The 21,983-nt window shown below is 39.7% G+C and overlaps 1 protein-coding gene across 7 annotated transcripts in view; it reads left to right on the top strand.

Moving 5' to 3' along the window:
- Positions 1-21,983, top strand: part of rtn4a (reticulon 4a) — a 50,192-nt gene that overhangs the window by 5,793 nt on the left and 22,416 nt on the right. The window contains exons 2-4 of one of the 7 annotated variants that reach the window (XM_030155571.1): positions 6,552-6,590; positions 8,176-8,229; positions 9,955-11,832. The exons of 1 other annotated variant lie outside the window; for it this stretch is intronic. In XM_030155571.1, coding sequence (XP_030011431.1) covers positions 6,552-6,590; positions 8,176-8,229; positions 9,955-11,832 — 1,971 coding nt within the window. The remainder of the gene's footprint in view (positions 1-6,551; positions 6,591-8,175; positions 8,230-9,954; positions 11,833-21,983) is intronic. 5 more of the 7 variants (XM_030155573.1, XM_030155572.1, XM_030155574.1 and 2 more) reach the window with 5 other exon arrangements.

The raw sequence follows: 21,983 nt of genomic DNA, 5'->3' as shown, positions 1-21,983 counted from the left end.
GTGGTCAGGTGGATTAGATGGGGGTTGGGGGTGACGGCGGTCACTTCAGACCCACAGTCACAGAGGTTTAAGCTCTGGGACTGTTGTTGTTTTCTCTGTATCCTGGTGAAGGTTCCAGGGTTAAGTGCTTCAGCATCACCCCCCCTCCCCCCATCCTCACTGTTTTCCAGCCTGCCAACGCAGCAGCTGGCTTTCACATCACAACTCAGTTCAAGTCCTAAAAATGATGCGAGCCACATGTCAATCTGTTTTAAATCTCACCTCTTATCGCTGTGATAAGCGCTGAGATTTCCACAACCATGTGGTGTGAGATGATACTTTGCCTGTTTATCATCAACATGTTGTGCTTATTCATCAGGTTGTGGCAGATTTTAAGAAGGGTTACATTAAATTCCAAGGACATAAAAGTCCTTAAAAGCTTTATTTTAAATGTGACAGGGCTTAAACTGTGAAGTGACACTTAGATCACAGAGGTTTTAACAGTGGGTCAGGAGTAGCACATAATGCCAGACAATCTGCTCCAACCATATGAACAATTTACTTATCTTATAATTTAGTGAAAGTTGAGGAAACCATGGTTTTTGTAGTTTTACATTATTCTTTATGGTCAGAACAGGAGAAACACTGGGCAAACTGCAAAAAACTTTAGAAAGTTAAATGATATCAAACATCCACAGCGAAGACAATGATTTATTCAACAGCAAAATTTGCACAATGAAAACATGAATAAATGAAAAAACACATAGAAACATATTGTGTCTTGGGTGAAAATGATAAAATAAAGCAAAATAAAGTTATTTTTATATGACAATATAAAAGTACGTAAAATTAAAGCTGCATGAGTTTTAAAAAGGAAAGAATAGGCTTATGGTAATTATTGTCAATTTTGAGTTGAATTGCTTGGCTATTAAGAAAAATGCCCAGATTCCTCATTGTAAAAGGTGTATTATTCAGCTCAGACATACAATTTAAACTGCCATGGAAAAATAAAGTAACTGTGTTTTAGACAGTTCCTATGTCATTAAATCATTAAAGGTCATGTCAAATTAAATTAAATGTCATTAAAGAGGTGGTGTCCATTCATACGACAACAACATTACGCAAACTCCTGATCGTCCAGGTGTTTGGTCCTTCACTTCAGTGTGTCTATCTTTTCTGTGTTTCATATGAATTAGTTTGGTTAGAAGTAGGGCTGTGTATTAGCAAGAAGCTGGCGATACGATACAAATCACAATACTAGGATCATGATACGATATATTACGATACATCATGATACTGTTAAAAAGGCAATTTTTTGTCTGTTTCTTTTTTTAAATGATTATTTCCTTGAAGAATAGAATTACAGCAGAAATCTGCACAAATACTAAACACATTTTTATTTGATCACAACAGGATCTGATGTTATATCACAAAATGTTCCTGTGTTCAAACTGAAATTCTGTTTTACAGGCATTACAGTTTCAGATCCTGTTCAAATGTTCATATTCTATTAGTTCAGAACTAACATCAGAACAGTATTTTTGTGCGATCCCAACAAAGGAACTAGCATTATTTAATAAAAAGTGTTAAATAATAATAAATAAAATATTAACGAAAAAGACAAAAAAAGAACCTCCACAATATCTGCATTTGAATAAATACCTAAAAATATCGATACAGTACTTTTTAATATCGATACAGTATTGTGAAATGAAATATCGCAATATATTGCAGAACCGATATTTTCTTATACCCCTAGTTAGAAGGCAGCGGATACACTACTGATATCATTAATTACATCTGTTTCACACAAACTATTTATTGGTGTCTTTACTCATTGGCACAAAATTTGGAAAAAATCAGCTTTTTCCCAAAAATGAATTGAGGCTATCCTTTCTGAAAACTGTGAAAAATGCACAATTACATAATTGGGATTATTCCTCCAGAGGCCAAGCAAAAAAATCTAAATATTTATTGTGATGTACTGTGTTTTTCCATTCGTATATATTCATGTACAAGTTTGAAAATTAAGTTTGTCTTCAGTTCGTGCAGCCAGAAAAACACCCCCAGTACTAAGTAGCATCACTGTGTCTTATGTAGTCGAGGCTTTTGAGGCTGTTTATAGTAGTTCTTTCAAGTCTGTCAGTACTAAAAGTGTTGGGTTAATCCACTTCATCCTTGGTGTTTATCATGTGTTTGGCTGACATCGTAAACTCATGACGTTAGACTTGAGTTCATCCGATGGTAGATGTAGGTCTGACTGAGAGCAGGTCAATGCTCAGTACAATATTCCTGGTCAATTTTGAGCCTGTGCTGCATACGTAGGTTGATATCACCACACCATATTTTACTGTAAATCTACTGTAAATCCACAGCAGCTGTTTATGGTTGTGCATTTGGGCCAGAGTGATAATGGGCTGCACTTCCCTTTGTTATGTGTCACCGTTATTTCATCATGTGTTTTTCATTAGGGCTACTTCTGGTGAGTTTTGCATTTGTCTATTTTAGAAATGTGGATCCCAGTGAAAGAAAAGTTTGCGGTGTTTGAAAGTCTTTGATTTAATATGGAGCAGGTCTGCTGTAGGTGTTAATACATTATTTCACTGTCTTGTTACACAGTAGAAGGTGTTTGCTTCGTTTGGTCTTCATAAAGTGATAATTGCCGTGCCTTCCATTTTCTTCCTCATTTACAACCTTGTTAAAAAAATGTGCATCAAGAATGTTTTAATGTGATTTAAAGGGGTCATATTTTGCTAAACCCACTTTTATTAGTCTTTGGTTCATTTATTTGTATATTTGGACCCTAATGGTTCAAAAACTTTGAATTTGAACCCTCCAGGTGCTGCAAAGCTATCTTTATATTCATTTTGGCAAAAATCGAGTGGATTTGTACAACCCATTTTTATTTCCTTCTTAATTTGTTTTGTCTATAACTAGTTATGTCATGACATTTGCACACATAAGGTCAAGACTTCCGATGAACATTTCTCATAATTGTTTGTCAGCAGCGGCGGTTGTTGTCCATACTGGAAATATGTCCGAACTTTGAGCTGATTACCTAAAATGTTCAGCTGTTGGTTGTATTAACAAACACAAGTGGCCGAACGGGACAGGCGGGCATGGTTAACAGCCTGGAGGGGCTGGGGTGTGCAGTGGCTCATTTGCTTTTAAAAGGCCAGCGCTCCAAACCACCTTTCTGGTGTCATTACTCAGAAATAGGGTTGAAGATGGACCTGTGGAGTTGAATTAATGAAGAATTCAGACCCAAGCAGAGCATTTACAGTTTATATAGACCACAGGGAAATGTTCTAAAATGCATAATTCCAAAAAAGCAAAATATCACTCCTTTAAATTAGCTGAAATACTGCAGAGCCTTTAGCCTAACCAAAACAAGACCCACACTATATTTCCAATATTTGGTTGGACCACGTTTAGCTTTGAGTCCATGTGTCCGCCGTGGCATCATTTTAATAACCTTATGCAATGTCACATTTATTTTTATCATTTTTCGGACATCTGCCATCTCCAGTCCTAGACCTAGACAACACTGCCACCAGAGCCTTGTACAGTAGGCACTAGGCATGATGGGAAATCACTTCATCCTCACCCTGATGCACCGTCATCAGGCCCCATGACCTTTATTCCTTGAAACACAGTCCAATCTGAATGCTTCTATCAAACTGATGGTTGTTTTACATATAGAAGTTACTCTTGCTGCATCAAGTAAAGGGTTAAAGAACTTGTTGCAGCTGAAACATATTAATCACTGCAGTAATTATCCAATGGAAGGATGTATTTGTTTTAGTTAAATCCGTGTGGGGGTTTGTTTTTGTCCAGGCAGTGTATAACATTACATATTTTGTGGATTTGAGCAGAATGACTTTTTGTGATCTTGTACCTGCTGGAGTCTGTAGAAAAAGTCTGTTGTTTTATTAACCGTTACAAACCAACATTTCCTGGTTTCCATCTTAAGTTGTACCTCTTCAGAAATTTTTAATGATGGTTAAAGGTGGTGTATGAGATCTTAGAAAAAACGGTTCGAGCAAGCTACATTTTGAAAATACTCAATTCAAAAGTCCAAACCCCTTTCTTCAGACGTCCCCCCGAAGCCACGCCTCCAGAGTACAGGCATGCACAGTGCTTGTTCCCGAGGGTTCATGAGCGCTGCACAGCAACAATTCACCGGCTCCAGCTCCTGGCTCCGCCTCCGATCCATGCATAGCTCATTCAGTCTCCTCCAACACCCCCGCTCTTCCAGAACAGCCCCAGTTCAGACCTATGTGACTAACGTTACATTTACTACTGATTTATGTTAGTGACAAAACAGTTTGCTGGTGAACTTTCCATGCTAATATAACTAATAGAGTCAAGCTCTGGCTCTGGCTTCCTGTACAAGCGATTCAAGCCTCTGAGAGTGCACGATTCATGCATGAAGAGGAGTATTTGCGGGGGGGCAACAAATGGCAGTTGAGTTTGATAGACATATCATCGTTCAGTCATTTCAATTGGGTGCTCAAAACAATTGGATGGTGTTTTTTCAGTCCTGTCCATTCGACAGATGACTAAATTTTTTTTTATTTTTGTGTTAGAGTATTTAATTGTGTGTGTTAATTGTGGGGTGTGAAGGAGATTTTAACCAATATAGTAAAAAATGCTCCAGGAAAACATCTCACACCCCACCTTTAATCTCCAAATAACAGACTAAAAGGGATTCACGGTTAGACAGTTAATATATAGAGATGTGTGTGACACTGAGCTCTTCATTTTACAAGATGGCAGCAGGTGAATCTGGTCTGAAGTCGTATATCAGTGTCTGTCCGGGACACTTATAGCTCATGGAGGATATGGATATGGTGGCATGTAGAGGAACACGCTCAACTGTCAGGGCCGGAGCTTCTGCTCCTACGCCTGCAGACATGTCAGGGGTTTAAGACAAAAAAAAAAACAGCCAATATGCGGTTTGGAGGGATGGAAATTTGGTAATGAAGTAGTCAGTTTATGGAAGGCAGCTTTTTGGTTGTTATTAGAAAAGCTTGGTTAAATATGTGCACATGAACACCTGAAATGGAGTTTGTTTGTTTGTTGTAGAGGCATTTTGTTTCTCGGTCTGTATATAGAAACTGATGCTGAAGGGCCAGATCAAGAGGTGACACAGGGACACGTTTCAGGTGTTAAAAACTAAATAACTTACCTTCGTATTTAATATGTGTATGAATAGGGTTCAGTAAGTACTTTCATATGACACATGTTACAATTTACAGGAATAAAATTTTGGGGTAAAAATACTTAAATTACTGCTGTGTTACACAGGGACTCAAAATGAACTTTTTTTCCACTTTACACAAATGTACAAAACATGCTGTTCTCATAAGAAATTAATATTAAATGAAACATACGATGAAACTACAATTGTGATCAACATTGGACAGAAATGTTTAAATAAGTTTTTATGAACACAAATATGTTGTGACACATGGACAGCAGTTTGTACCTTTGTTCAGTTGTCAGAATAAAAGACTTTGCTGGAACTAAAACACTACAGATACTAGGGATGCAACGGTACAGGTTATCCACGGTTTACTGGAGCCCAGCTGTGTGCAGAGACGTAACTGGGAGCTGATGGGGAGCGTTAAGGTTCATTTATGTTCACTGAACATATGTAAATAGGTACGTCTGTTTTTAACATTGTCATGCGTCACTGCCTTCATACTTCCATGAGCCATGTACGTTGGAATTAGTGTTTCTCAATCAATCCACCAGAGGGCGCTGCTCTTAATTACCATGAAGAAAAGTAAAGTTTTTTGAAAAGAAGAAGAAGAAAGTCAATAATAATAATAATAATAACAAGCATGGCAACGACAGAGGAGGATTTACTAATGTGGATGCTAATGTTAATATTGAGAAGAGTAGTTGGAAGTAGAAGGGCTGTGCTCCACCTCTGGCTCTGGACAGGCTCCTCCGCACCTCGCTCCAACCAATGACAGTAGAATTCCGTAAGTCAGTCATCTTGCAACGCTCTAATATAAACACGAGTTGTTCGTAGATGTCATTTGAAAATGAGCCGTACCGTTGTACATACTCGTACCGAACTGTGAGGGGCGTACCATTTGGTACAATGTGTACCGTTGCACCCCTTACAAATATGCTAATAAAGTTTTATTTAACATACATATTACGACTGAAGTGATATATTCAGCTACTACCAGAGCGTATTTGACTAATAATTTGATTGTACATAACCTTTCTATACTCTTGTAATGTTGAATAATTAGTTCCTACAGATTCACAGACTGAAAATATCACTGACACAAGCAAGAAAAATATCATTAAAGTTAATAGTGCATTTACATATATGTCAGAAGTATAACTGTACATAATCAGTTATATTTTTTTCCTGTGATACTGTAATTTTGTAATCAGTTCCATAAAATAGAGTTGTTAAGCTAAGAAATGAGCCTGTTTGAGCAATGATACATGAAACTTAAATTTTTGACACTGTTGTTCACTTTTGCTTGATCTGGCCCTGAAGTGATACTTGGATGCATGATGCTAAACATGTCTCGTTGGTTTAGGTGTTCTTCAGCGGTGGAAGCTAAGCCTCGACAGCAGAGGTAACAAACCAAACCAACCTGATCTGAAGAGTCACTTTCAGCTAATCATCATCATGTGACCAGAATCAGAAGATTTTGATTCATGTTCTTTAATAAACATTAACATGAGATAAATCACTGCCAGGGATTTTGACTGATCATCATAAGCTGATTTTTATTCTTTGCATGTGAAGATTTGAAGACTGTCACAGCAGCAAGTAGTCCTGAATATAAAAATACCCATGTGTTTAATATAGGTTTTTCCTCCCAACAATTAACTGCTTCATAATGTAATTCCTTCAATCAATTACAATCTAGCCTCAATGATTATTCATCTGATCAATTTATCAAAAGAAAGTGAAATACATTTTGCAGCTGATTTTGAAATGGATGGTCTTTCATTCTTCAATAACACAACAGCTTTTCAAACCACAAGATTTGAGGCTGTTGTCATGTCTGCTAATTAATTATTGCTGATTGCTTTTTTGACACTATATCAAGGAAACAGTTATATATATACATATATATAATGTATGTAAAGTTGATGTCCTGATCACTGGGTAGATCTGGTTTTGCCTCTATGATTTATTGTGATCTGGTGAAGGAGTTTCAAATGTCTTACATTCCTGTTTTCAGTCTTAATTGAATTTGGCTTCATTTGGCTTTGAGTTCAAATGCGTAAGCGTCGAGTTTCCTACCTTTAGTAACATCACTGATCATATCACTAAAGTTGTGTTTATGTTCCTGAAAGCTTCGGTTGTGTAACTGGTGAAGCACTGGCAATATCTCTACAATACTTTGTATAGTTTTATAGTAATTAACTGAAATGCATCTCTTTCAACAAAAACCCTTCTGTGCCTGTGGTTAGTTCAGTTGGTTCTGCATAATCTCTTCCTCCTGATCAGAGGTGCATTGTTTTCTTCCTCCTGTGTCATGTTGTGTCTCTGACATTTCTGTCTTATTTGACCTGCTCTGTCCTCCACCCTCAACAATTGAAAATTTGGTGTTCAGTGTTCCCACACCTGACAGAATGGACCCTATCAACAGAGCATGTGTTGATCTGTTGATATTTTGAATTGCAGTTGGAATTAATCTTTGAGATTTGGAGGTTGCCACTTGCTAAGCCCCTTCAGGGTTTTTGGTAACCATCCATCACAATTTTTAACCAACCTGTATTTATGTGTAGGCCTATGTTTTTTTTTTTTCTGTGTGAAAATTTAATTTAAAAAAATTCTATAGCTGATGTATTTTTGTGCAGATTTAAAAAATCTTTTTGAAATTTTTAAATACTTTTCTTATTTTCTTAAATAAGTAATTTTCTCTTGAGGTGGGTTTTGTATTTTAGGAAAAGGAGTATATGTCCTTGGAGGGAAATGGAAACACCTTTTACACATAAGTTCTGACATCATGAATATTTAACTCAAGATGTTTCCCTACTATTATAAGATCACTCTGAAGAGTAAAGAAGCAATATTATCTTGAATAGAGTCTTTTTTTATGTCTTTTAGTCAGCTGACAGTCTGTGGCTTCATCTGGTCTTTTCTTTTCTGTACCTCCACACCAACTTACTTTTCCGTCTTTGCTGCTTTCTCTCTTTCTTCCACAGATGTACCTTCTCCTTCTAAAGCTCAGCCTCGTCCTCTGATGCAATTCCCTACAGGCAAGTTCTCTTTGCTCGCTGTATTTCCTTGTTTCTGTCTTTTTAATTTCTCTCACCCCTTTTGTAGTGATTATTTTACTACGTTGTCACCAGTCACTGTAAGTCAAGTGACAAAAATAACCCATTGCATGTTACAAGCCATAGATTTTTGTCACCTGTAGCCCTGGCATAGAAGGCCTGTGGATTTTTACCACAAAGCACTAAATCCGATGTTTGCCATTGCTTGTGTTTGTGTTGCATTTTGACTCACATGTGAATGTCATAGAGTAGATGAACCTGAACTAGTGTATGTAGTTTTTAGTGAATAATGAATAATGATTCTCCCCAAGGATTGACAGCTGTGTTATGTTGCTATTTTAAATGGATCGTTGAGGGGAATCATTATGTTTCGTCATTTACTAGTTTGTGCTTGTAAAACACACTAGGCATGGTTTGTTGGCACCAGACCTGGAGTAAGAAATAGTACCACCATGTATCTGACCAGGGAGGTTTACCAACCACCAGACAAATGTTGGCAAAGTTTGACTATGAACAGCTGCTTTCCTCAACCCCTTGATTCTGTCACATTCCAAAAAATGTAGCTTACACTTAAAACTGAAAAAGTAAAGACAAATTGTTCCTCTTCAGATATATTTAATTGTTGTTCCAACATTGAATATATGTATTTTGTGTTTTTGTCCATGACCGACATCCATTTTTATATTTTCTACATAAACTAGTTATACATTTTGAGAAAAACAGCTTAATGTTTACATCTTAAGTTTTAAGCTAAACATGGCAAGACAAGCTATTTTTTTTTTTTTTTTTTTTTTGCAGTTTAAATGGTCACAATGGTCAGGTTTGAGAATCTAAACCAATGAGACTCAAAGCCAATCAATAGCAATCAGGTAAAAGTATGTTTTAATTTACAAGATGAGATTTACAATGAGTCATTTCCTCTGCTGACCTGATTTCCTCAGTTAGTTCATTCTTTAATATTGGGCTCTGAGTCAGATGCTCAGCCATTACTTAGGAACAAATAGACTTCTGCCTGAGGATCCCAGGCTATGCATTAGCTCATAGTTATTAAGATATCAGATAAATTTCATATACAGAGGCAGTGAAGAGCTTTGAAATTCAGTCAGAATTTTAAAACAAATCATGAGTCAGTTCAAGGAGGCTAAAACATGTAAAGTAACTGAAAGCCACAGTGCAAAGCATAGCTGAGTTCTGTGTGGTCATCATGATAAATAGGTTTGTGACAGACACACTGCTGTGGCCAAGGCGTGAAGAAATAAGCATGTAAAATGGTCAATGTGTGTAAGCACATTTATGCGCTTATATGCCCTTTAACAATTATATATCATTATAACCACAAGGAATTATGGACAAAACCAAAAAGCTAGAGAGCACCTCAAGTTTAAGTTAGTCTACGCTCAGAAATATTTTAAATGACATCAGTATAAAAGTAGGAAAGAGATGCAGAACGCCTCAGAGAAACAGAGTCTGTTAAACGGGTGGATGCTTATCACTATCTAGTTTAAGTATAATTAAACATTTACGAGTTTTGCCATTTTCCAAACATTTAGTAGTCATACTTTAGCAGCACTTGTCTAGTGTTGGACTCCCTCCTTCTTTAAATGTTTTCAGTAACAATTGTACCCAGGTGTGGTGGGCATTGTAAGGAATGGAGTGTGTATTTGATATGTGCTGTATTGCATTCTCCCTCCTCCCTCTCTACTCAAGCACTTGGGCAGAAGGGTGATTCCCCTGCTCCCATCTCCCCTCTCTCCCCTCTTCACTCCCCTGACTCTCTGGAAGAGCTCTCTCTGACTGAGAGTCCCAACCAGCCCCCCACCTCAGGATCTGCCGCACCTTTGGGCTCCTTCTCCACTGAACCCCCCACTACTCATTCCAAGGACATGCCTTGGGAGGGTGAAGAGGGTGACCCTGGACCAGGCCGTAGTAAGAATAAGGATGACCTCCTAGATCCGTTAGCTGGTCCTTACCTGAGTTTAGGGAAAGACCCAGGGCCTCACAATCCATGTGAAGACAGCGGAGTTTCCTTTTCACCAGAGGAGAAGCTGATTAGCTCAGACAGGTCCTCTACAGGCCCCTCCCCTGTGACCCCCCAGATGATGATCCCTGAGTCTCACCATACCTCCTCTAACCCAACAGACACCTGGGATTCACCTTTCCTAGCATCTCAAGACAACTCCAAGGTCTCCATGGATACCTTCTCCAAGGACACGGCCCCTGTTAGCTCTTCTAAGTATAACCCAAACCTGCAAGGCGACCACTCCGATGAAGATGACGACTTGATGTATGAAGTGAAGAAGAATAATAATCCTTTTGAAGGCTTTTCCCCACTGGCAGACAGCGGCTACTCCCATTTTGGAGACTCCAAGTCTGACAGTAGAGCTTCTAAAATGTCAGAGAGCCCCACTCCTGACCTGGTCCAGTATGGGCAGACTGGAGAATCCTTGGATAGCCCACCGTCTTTCCTTGATGAAGGGGAAACATTTGAGACTGGCAAGATGGCGGCTGACTCGCTAATGCAGTCAGTAAGTCAGTTTTCATCTGGTTTAAAAGAGGATGATGAAGAGGAAGAGGAGGATACTGCCTTGCCACCATCGCTTCCAGACATCCTGAAGTCTTCCCCACTCAATCCTGACAAAATTGACTCCGGCTCCTCTGAAGGCAGCCCAGAGGAGCAGAGTCCCATCCTCGAACGGAGAATGATGGAGTCCCCCAACCCTCCAATCAATCTGTCATCTAATAACCCATTTGCATTTGATGCGAAAGTGTCCCTGCTGAAAGAGATGGCTGATGAGATGGAGGAGAGAGCGGCAGACAAAGGAAAAGTTGAAGAAGACAAAAGCTTTGGGGCATTTGATCTCGTCAAAGAGGCTGAGGAAACCACCCCAACTAAAGTCAAAGAGGAGGAACCAGTCAAGATTGAGCAGAAAGATTGGTTTTCAGGTCACAATTCTCCCAAAATGGCCGACATGTTTGAGCCCCTTGACTTCCAGAGCAAAAAGGCTGCCGAGGATTCAGATTCAGAGTCCCCAACTGCGGATTCCCTCTCACCAGTCCTGGAAGCCATGGCCAAGAACCCTGCCAGCTTCCAAGTGGAAACTGAGAAGAAGGACCTGAAGATGGAGGTGGAAGAACCCGAGGTGGCTGAGGAGGTCTCTGAGCACGAAGTCTCATCTGAAGAATTTGAGTTCATTGAGAGGCCTCCAAGGGGAGTTATTGATGAATTTCTTGAAGCTCTGGATACTTCCAAATTTGCATCTTCCAAGCCCCCAGAGATCCCCATGGATGATGACCTGTGCTTTGGCCAGAAGGATGTCACCCCAGTTACTGTTCCACCTCCAACAAAAGCAGCCCCGCCCCCAGTGGTTGAAAAAGAGGCTCCAAGCCAGAGCTCTTACCACCTCCTCACCCAGGCCTCCCCCCTGAAGACCAAGGCAGAGTTGGAGAAACCTGACATCCAGCAACCCCCATTCCAAGCACCACTCACCCAGTCACCTGAGCCCAAAAAAACGGTGTCTATGGTCAATCCGAAGAGCGGGGAAAGCACCAAACTGTTTAAGATGCCAAACCTGAGCATAAAAGCAGGTAAAAAAAAAAAAATCACCTCCAGCACAGAAACCACCTCCCCCTCCATCCTCCTCAGTTTTCACTGGCACTTCCATGTTCATTGTCATCATTTGAGCATCAGCTTTCCATTCTCTTCAGTTATGTTCTCCTGACCCACAGCCATCTGGCTTTGTTTATGTTAGATCTTCTGTCTTCCTCCTTGGTATCACCTTTTGCCCCTTGCATTGTCCTTTTTTTGGCATTTTCTTTGAAAATTAACCCTTGTGTTTTCTAACGTCTGATTTAATCTGTATGTTTCATTGTGTTACATTTGTTCTTTTGCATTTTGTGCATCTCTCTCATAACATTTCACAACCTGATCATTTTAGTTCATTTTTGTTTTAAGCTGCGGTAAGTGATATGCAATGACATTCATATCAGTTCTGTAGAAAACAAATGTCACTTTTATGAATCAATGAAAAACGCCAAAATATTTTATATTTATATATGATGAGCAGAAATATTAAATCATGTGAATGTGATATATGGCTTTTTTTTTTTTTTTTAAGAGTAAAAGCTCATTGCCACATCTACACACAGCTACCCATGCAGGCGTTTCTGTTTGCCCACAGGGCCGATTTTCTGTTAAGTTGGATTACCTCCCTTCCTCATTTTAGCTTCTGTGCTCCAGAAATAACTTGAGATACCAATGTGAAACCCAACACCATCTTATAGACCCCAACACCCAACGCCCACCACACACACACACACACACACACACACACACACACACGCACACACGCACACTCACACCCCTAAGTTCTGTTTCTGCATGTTTAGGGAACATTACGTTGATACATATTCATTTCCTGGAAACTTTCCCTAACCACAGCATACCTTTAAGCCACACTGTAAAATAACACTTAACCCTCAAATTGAATCACTTAGACTGCGGGGAGATGAATTTTTGTCCTTATAGGTGACAGATTGACATCTCCATAATGTAAGAAATACATGTCTGCACACATACAGTACAGACATGCAGAATCCACACCCTGTTACTGGATGAATGAGCTGCACAGTGTGCTCTCTACCGTGTCATAAATCACTGCATCAGATTTTATGCACCTGAGGCTAAATACTTGGAGCTGAAGTTTCTGCGTACTGAAAACTGCCGCTGACATGGTTTTGTAGCTGTTTTTTTTTATTTGTTTTTTAAACAGTAATTTCTATAGAGCAGGGGTGTCCAGTCCTGATCCTGGAGAGCTACTATCCTGCATGTTTTAGATGTGTCTCTCCTCCAACACACCTGATTGCAGAAGCCTGATAATGACCGTCAGGTGTGCTGGAAGAGGGAAACATCTAAAACATGCAGGATAGTAGCTTTCAAGGACTGGGACTGGACTACAGAGTGTCAGTGTTGAAGTTGCTGATTGGAACCAGTGTGTCCTGCTCATCCTTCCCTACGGTGGCTACAAAGAAAAATGAAAGACCCTTGTTACGCCACTGTTTGTTCGGGCTGTGTATTGTAATCCTATTTTGTAGATAGTGAAAGAGTTAGGGGCCTTAAAATTGATCATTGCTCGTCTTCCTCGTCCATCTTGGTCAGTTTAAATTCACAAATGGTGACTGTGGTCTGACAAACTGAGACACATGGACATGTTTAGAGGCAGGAGCTGCTTTTAGCTTATCAAATGGACACAGACCTGGACCTGTAAGAGTTTGAACTCAGATGAGGCACCACCGTCTCTCAGAACATAACACTGCTTAGTCTTCATTTTAGTGGATGACTCAGTTTTATTTAAACTGATATTGATCACTTAATATACACAGAGACTCCTATCACTGTTTCCACACCCACATCCACAGTGTTGCCTCCACCCAGAGCAGACATCTACTGTGTAACTAGAGCAGTAGGACTTTGGCCTTGTGTGTGTGCATGTTGTTGGGATCTCCTGTTAATTAAAGCCTCCTCCTCTTCCCTGCATTGCGACACTGGCAGGCCCACAAAGGGTTCTCCGACCCAGAAACCACTCAGCAAGCGCTCCCTCATTATACAACTGGAGGTGCTGCGCTGGGTTTGGAACTCAGAGCTGATTTGTTGCTCTGCTCTGACTTTAGTCACTTATATTCAGTACTAATCCCATAGCACAACAAAGGTTGGAGGTCAGAATCAATGACACCTTTTTTATTCAGAATATACTTTGACTGATTGGCAGAAAACACTGTTGGTCATATTAGATGTTATGTATTTATAATTATATTAATTTATGCTTTTGCAATGAACTGATTTGTGGCACATGAAGCTGGTCTAAAACTTTAAAGACCTGTTTGATATGCAGCCAAACACTGGACTGGAACAAGGGATTGAATTTTTCCACTAGATTTCACACTTTGATGTATAAGATGCATCAGAGTGGAACATAACAAGGCTGTCAAGAGTTCTTGGATGAGAATGTGAATTAATTTAGTCCACTTGGTGGCACTAATGAGACACTGAGCTGCCTTGACAGCTGATAGTAAACAAGAAGAAGTAGTCAAATGGCTGTGAATATTTAATGTTTTACCATCATTTTTTTCCCCTTGTTAGCATGTAGCCTTGTTAACAGTTTTTGGTTTCACCTCTTTTAGCAACATCCAGCATGTAGATACATTTTTAGCATTTCTTTCAGACTAATGCCGTGTTTCCACTACGTGGAACCGGCTCGTCTTGGGTACCAGGTCCTATTCCTGGAGACCGTTTCCCTTACAGGATACTACTGACCTTACAGTACCTGGACATCATAGCGATGCGGCACGTTACTTCCGTGTTGTCTGCTCAGAATTGCTGTTAAATTCGCTCGTTGCGTGTTGTCTCATCAAACTCATGCTGAATTTTTCCATCTGAACCTCCTCGACAAACCATGGTGTAGTTTTACAGGCTGTCATCATGTGGATTAACCTACCGCTATATTTACTGTAAACTTCCGCATGAGTTTTTTGTAAAAGGGCGGGTCACAGAGACAACTCTGACCAATCAGTGGTCTGCAGTGTTTACATGTCACCTTTTAGTATCTGGTCCCCAGTCTTGAAACCTCGGTGGAGGTGATACCAAAAAACTAGTACCGGGTACCAGATTCCAGGTCCTTCTTCATAATGGAAACGCAAAAAGGCCGAGTCGAGTCTAGCCAGGACCACTTAGTGCAAATGCGGCATAATCGTGCCGTGTGTCCTAGTTAACCTGAAAACACAGGAACTGTCTTTGTAACCAAGTCATTATACTCGGGCCTTCTCTCCCTTTTACTAAATGTGATCTCCTTCATGTTGGCAGCCTTACGAGTAGCTCATTCATTTATAACAGACCTTATGTTTGTCATGCTATGTTAGTTATTGCTCATTCTAAACAGGTTGGGCTTGATGTCATGATGCTGTCAGCACAGATTGTCAATGACATTTTAATTTGACAAAGCTTGTTGTGATGACAGATGTTGGTTTGACGGGTTTTAATAAATCAATCAGTTTTAAGAATCTTCAGTTGTGCAAACTGGAAATGGACTCCAGCCAACTCTAATCTGTGCCATTACATCCAACAACACTGAAAATTGGAAAGTTTCATGACTAAATCAGTGCAGCAGGCTAATTATTTTCAGTGTTATACTTTTGTGAATCAGATTATTGGTTTGCCAATTCTTCGTTTTACAAACCATTAGGTTAGATTTCAGAACAGGTTTTAAAATGTATTTGACACTCATATAACAGTGGCATTGGAACAGTAGTGTTTACAACGAATAGACTGCTAATTTATAACACCTCAGACGTACAAATATAAGACGGGTTGTAAAACACCACAGCTATGTAGAAGTATTAGGTGTGTGAAAAGGCCATAATTTAAGTTGGTTTGTCAGCAGTTCCGTAGTTTCTTTTCCAGCAGACAGCATCATTGCCCAAATCAGATGACGCTTAAAAAAGGCTTCACGCAGGCTAAGATTATGTATGTAACTCTTGTTTTGATTACATCAGCAGACAGACAGCAGCATTATTTAGGTGGAGGTCAAAGGTCACTTTGTGCTTTCTTTCCTCAGGCAAACTTTTATTTGGTGTAATTTTGTTTCGTTTCCTGTTAAAATTATATGCATTTTGCTTTTTGATGGAAGGCAGTCTACAGATTTGTTCAGTGTCCTTTCAAGGTACTTGAATTCATTTCTGTGAAAGTCTCCTCATCCTGTTACTTTCTGAACCAGACAACAGAGATGTGTTCATGTGGAACCGTGTAAAATCTGGCAGATGACACTGAAAATAATCTTACATGGAGTACATATTATTATGAAATTCCACTTTTCTGAATATGTAGCTCAAACTTTCAAACCCTGAACCGTCAGTTCAAATCTGATATTTGTAAGAGGGGGGTTTCCCTTGAAAACCAGAAGCTGAACTTTAACTTGACGCCATGCAGGCTTCATGGCTGTAAATAAATATTTCTGAGGTCAGTGTCAGACTTTAAACCTGTTTTTCCTGTTGAATCTCTGCAGGATGATGTCACACTGTGTGCTCTTTAAATCTCAGGTTTGAGTGTAAACCTGCAGCATGTAGTTTGAAACAGTTGGCAAAGTGTAGAACTTTTATATGCACATATGAAAGTGATGCTTTTAAGAATTTCAGTGAGAACATGAGATCTTCAAGCTCCTCTGAGCAGAACAGGGTCATCAGATGTTGTTCTGGGCTTGTAAACGGTGCCCCCTGGTGGATCAACCTGCTGATTACCAGACTCAGCCACATTGTCTGTTATAATAGATAGATTTTACACCTTGTGCAGTTTGAAATGTGAGTTTCTGCTCTCTGCCATTTAATTACCCAGAAGTCTTAGCAGCTTCTGATAATCAGTCTCTGGCAGCATTGCTAAGGAGGGTTAATTTCCGAAAACTTTGCTGGCAACAGAAAAGGTGACTGGAAGTTTTAAGCCTCTTCATCAGATTACTGCAGCCTTTCACTCCTAAATACCAGTTAATGTAATGTAGGTAATTCTCCAACAGTCTGTGATTTAAGAGAAGTTAATAAATGGCCTAGAAAAAGTGTGAATTTGAATTATTAAATTACATTATATGGAGAAAAAAAAAAGTTAAAAACAAAAAAAAAGTACCCCGGTGACATGGTGGTGCAGTGGATAGCACTCGTGCCTCACAGCAAAAAAGTCCTGGGTTCGATTCTAACACCGGTCCATGGGGGTGGGACCTTTCTGTGTGGAGTTTACATGTTCTCTCCGTGTCTGCGTGGGTTCTCTCCTGGTACTCTGGCTCCTCCCACCATCCAAAGACGTGCACTGATAGGTTAATCAGTTAAACTAAATTGTCCATAGGTGTGAATGTGAGAGTGACTGTTTGACTCTATATGTTCAGTCTATGAAGAACTGGTGACTCGTCCAGGGTGTACCCCAGCTTTGCTCATAAGTAACTGGGATAGGCTCCAGCGACGCCCCCCCCCCGACCCTAGTGAGGATAAAGCTACAGAGACAGTAGAGAGATCCGTAGAACAAATGTATGATTTAACATATGTCAGGCAAAATAACCGAATATGTTTCCTTTGTCTTACATGCTTTTAAATCAGTATAAACAAAAACATTTGCACTGGGCTGCACCAACTGTGTGTAATTTCAGATGCAGGTTGAACAGAATTTCTAACTCGGTGTGGATTTTACTTTTCACTAACATTTGAAGAGATGCACAAGCTGAAATGGAACATTCAGTGGTATGCAAAAATAATAGAACACTTGTCAAATCTTAAAAAACAGGTGTGTTTTTTTTCCCCGGAGCCTGAATTTCACATTTTTGACATTGCAAAAGGTAAAGGCAAAGGTACTGAGAATATTTCACCTACACATCTATCAGTCCAGTCCTTTTTTTTTTTTTTCCACATTATACTCTAATATTTAGAGTGGCCCCCCTTGGCAACAATCACAGCAGCACACCTTTCTGGCATTATGTCAATGTATTTTCTGAGAGTTTCAAACCCAATGTCATTCCATGTTCTCAGAAGCTTATTCCACAGAGTTTCCTTAGATTGTTGCCAAGGGGGGCCACACTAAATATTAGAGTAAAATGTGAAAAAAGGACTGGACTGATACATTTGTAGGGGAAATATTCTCAGTACCTTTGCCTTTACCTTTTGCAATGGCAAAAAAGTGAAATTCAGGCTCCGGGAACAAATAAACCACGTTTATTAAGATTTTACAAGTGTTCTAATATTTTTTGCACACCATTGTAGATAGAACTTCAATCTTAAATCTGTCATCTATGTAGTGTCTATTAAATCCCCTGTAACAATAGGTCATATTTACTTGTATTATTGTTACCGGTGATTTTTTTTACCTGTAAACTCCTTCAGTGGTAAAGCTTTCTCAGACAATTATTTACAAGAGACAACACAGAAACTAAGAGTAACCTAATTTTCAACTGAGCATTTTGGTTGGTTTAGACTTTATTCCACAGTAGTTAATTGTAAGCTTATGTCTCTGTGTTACAAACAAACAGTGACACAGGTTGGATCTTGGGGTGATAGAAGCTCTTCTGCCAGACTGGAGTTTGGGTGCTTCTGTTTTTGATTTAAACAATATTTAATTTAAAAGAAACGGCTTGATTGTAGCTTTAGCTGAATAAGTTACACTAACAAGACCATTCAAGGATTTTGTTATGCAATAATCAGTTATGCAATTTATCAGTAACTTTCCCACAACCCTTTACACATTGCCTTAACGTCTCAGGCTCCCACAGCACTTTGTCCAAATATGGTCACTTCTGGCTGCAATTTGACCATTATCATGTTGACATTTTTGAAAAATACTAGAATTAAAATGTCAGTTCAAAAGCCACTGTGCCACTGCTTCATCCACTCCTTATATACAGTCTGTGGGCGCTAATGAAGTACACAATTACTGACATTTACTTTATTAATTAAATTTGTGTTTCTGGGGTGAAGTTATGACTAGTTCAACAGTTGATTAGTCATTGACTACTGTAACTGGTCAGATTATGAACTGCAAAAAATACCAAAAACCCAATGGCTCTTACTTATATTTACTGCAGCAATAACATACATTTTTTTCATTTAACAAGAACATCTGGTGTACAACAATTAGAATGTATAACAAAGTTAATGAAACAAATATTCAAGTCAGTGTTTAACAAAGATTACAGCAACACAAAAATACTTTTTTCCCCTGAAACAAAAATGCATTTTTTGGCTGAACAACTCCACTGCCTAGCACACTTTGTTAAACGAACAACTAAATACAAGAGTTGTAGTCATCAGTAGCATGAACATTTTTCCTAAAACTAAACTACATGACATCACTAACAACCTGTCAACGAATAAATTAGTTGTCAACTCATTTGGCCATGGACTATTTGTGAACTAGTCATTGCAGTCCTTGTGAAGTTGTGAATGTTTTATCATTTCATCTCAGTCCAATCTGTGCTAACTAACATTAGCTGCTGTTAGCTTGCTCAATTGTCTGTGTAAAAAAACACATATTATACTACTTTACCAGTAAAACCAAATGTAAAATTTGGTTTAGAGCTGCAACCGATTAATCGATTAGGTGCTTGAAGCCAATGCAAAAATTCCCGATTCCATTAATCAACTCGAATTGATTGAAGGGAAATATTCTACTGCAGTTTTCCTGAATTGAAGCTTCTTTGTGCGTCACAATAAGCGTCTGTGTGAAACACAACAGTGGAACCAATGTTTAACACCAGAGAAGTGAAGCAAACAAAGCTTTGATTCAGGAGAATTGTGGTTGAATGATTTTTTTTGGATCACTTTGAGTCGATTAATCGGTTGCAGCTCTAATTTGGTTTGACTTAAATCCCTAAAACTGCTGGTGATAGGAAGTAATGTGACAGTGTGTGACCAGTGAACTGGGTCTGTGGTGCAGATTAGGTGTTGGTTGTAGGTTTTCCCCCTAGTGCAGGGTGACTCATCAAAATTTTTGTACTGTTTTACAGGAAATAGCAAACTCTAAAGCCCAGGGAAGAGTATATTTGTAGGTATTCTGTTGTCATAGTTGGATCGTATAGGTGATGTGTGCCACCAGACACATCATATAAAAACACTAGATTTGATGGGTATTCTTCTGCCTTTGCTTTTATGTAGACTAAACCATTGTGAAAATTCTGATCAGGGGGCTCATTAATGACCACTGAGGCTCGGTGTACAGTTCTGCAGATTCCAGGTCTGGACACAGTTGAGTATGTTGTAAATGTTTTGTGTCATAAACTGGGGGGGTTTGTGTTTTTCTTGCAGAGTCACTTTCAAAGGGACAGAATTCACTCGTCTGTTCTGTTTCACTGCTTTGTCAGCAGATTTGAGTCAAACTGAGGGAGACGAGGAGCGTGACAAAGGGAAAGCAGAGAGATAAAGAGCCAAAGAAATGGGTGGGGAGACGAGACAGGAGGGAGGGAGGAGGAGATGACAGAGCAGGGAGGAGGAGGAGGAGGAGGACGGTTATAGTTGCTGCGTCAGAGTGCTGGCAGCAGACCGTCAGCTGACAGCAGTTCATTCGCTGCAATCGTCTCCCCCAGAGGAAGCAGTGCCTGGTTCTCCCCTCCCCAGCCCCCTCCTCCTCCTCCTCCTCCTCCTCCTCCTCCTCCTCTTCCTCTTCCTGCAGCCGAACACACAATCACACATTTACATTCACTGCCTCTGCCGGTCGCTGTCTGACTGTGTGGAATGTGTGTTTGCTGATCTGACGGCATGGAGAACAACTCTGTGGACAAAAGGAGTGTGAGCCAGCTGCAAAGAACTGGAAAGAGCAGGGTATACCTCCACATTTCTCTATCATTCTCCACCTGTCTGTGTTTGGCCTGTGCTGTGTGTGCTCTGTCGGCTGCTGGTGTGAAACTACCGCAAGGCACTGGAAAAACTGTCATCCTGGACACCTCAGGTTCATTAGTTATTGTTTCATTTGTGTCTGACTGCAGGAAAGAGGTTTTGGTTTAATGCTTCTTAATCGTGAGTATCACTAGTTTTATAGCTGGGCTTTTGAAACTTTGAGGCTGAATTATAGGCAGAGGATGCAGAACATGTTGAGGCTGTAATTGGCTCAAGGTTGTGCTGAGTTGCATATCCTTGACCATTTTCTGTTGGGAATGTTTTGTTACGTGACTGCAGTTTTCTGGGCTGTTGGTTTGATCCTTGTCGTCCCAGTCTCTGGCTGAGAACCTTTGGACAATTGGGCAGTCGGCCACTGTGACCAAAGGTGGACTATGAGGAGGGAAGGGGGGTGTTAGAACAGGGTGACATCAGCTGGCTGTTTAATGATTGGCTAGTGGACCAGAGATATGCTAATGAGCTGGAGCAGAGTCCAGTCAAGGATTTTGGTTGAAGGGTTTTTGCATCTTCACAGGCGTCTTGTTTATCACTGAGTGACTCAGGATTAATGATCTCATAGAGAAACAGACGAGGACTGTATTGCTCAGTTGTCCAGATCTGATGCAGTTCTTCCCATACTGATCTTTTGGACCATTGCTTGAATTATCAAATGCTCAGAAGCATGACCGTAGGTTGAAGGGAATTAACTTAACGTCACCCCCAAAAGTGTTTAGTTTTAAATTAATTTGCAGAGTAAACCAGACGACAAGAATGACATTAAAGACTCAACCAGATGACAACATACCTATCGTCTTTGACTTTGTCATTGTGTTCTTTTTTGTTCATTTTCCGTATTTTGATGTAATGATGTTAAAGCCAGTACAGACAGTAGTAAGATCAATGAAATCAACAAAACTGTAAAAAAATTTAAAATCCTTTTTATTTGACAATTTAAACAAAATAACTATATGATAAGAAAGAAATGATGATGACTGTTGGAATTTAAAAATTCTTGTTATATCATAGCTGCAGGTCTCCTTAGCAGATTATTACAATATAATTACCTCCGCCAAGGAGGTTATGTTTTTGCCAGGGTTTGTTTGTTTGTTTGTCTGTTTGTTTGTCTGTCCGTTAGTGTGCAACATAACTCAAAAAGTTATGGACAGATTTGGATGAAATTTTCAGGGTTTGTTGGAAATGGGATAAGGAAGAAATGATTAAATTTTGGTGGTGATCGGGGGTGGGGGGGCCCACGGGGGGGGGGGCACTGATCAGCCTTGGCGGAGGTCTGCGCTCTCCGAGTGCTTCTAGTTGAATAATTTAACAATATGGTGGAATTATATGAAGAT

This window comes from Sphaeramia orbicularis, chromosome 15 (genome assembly GCF_902148855.1).
Source record: "Sphaeramia orbicularis chromosome 15, fSphaOr1.1, whole genome shotgun sequence".
Taxonomy (NCBI): Eukaryota; Metazoa; Chordata; class Actinopteri; order Kurtiformes; family Apogonidae; genus Sphaeramia; species Sphaeramia orbicularis.
This window is presented reverse-complemented; position numbering and strand designations above follow the sequence as displayed.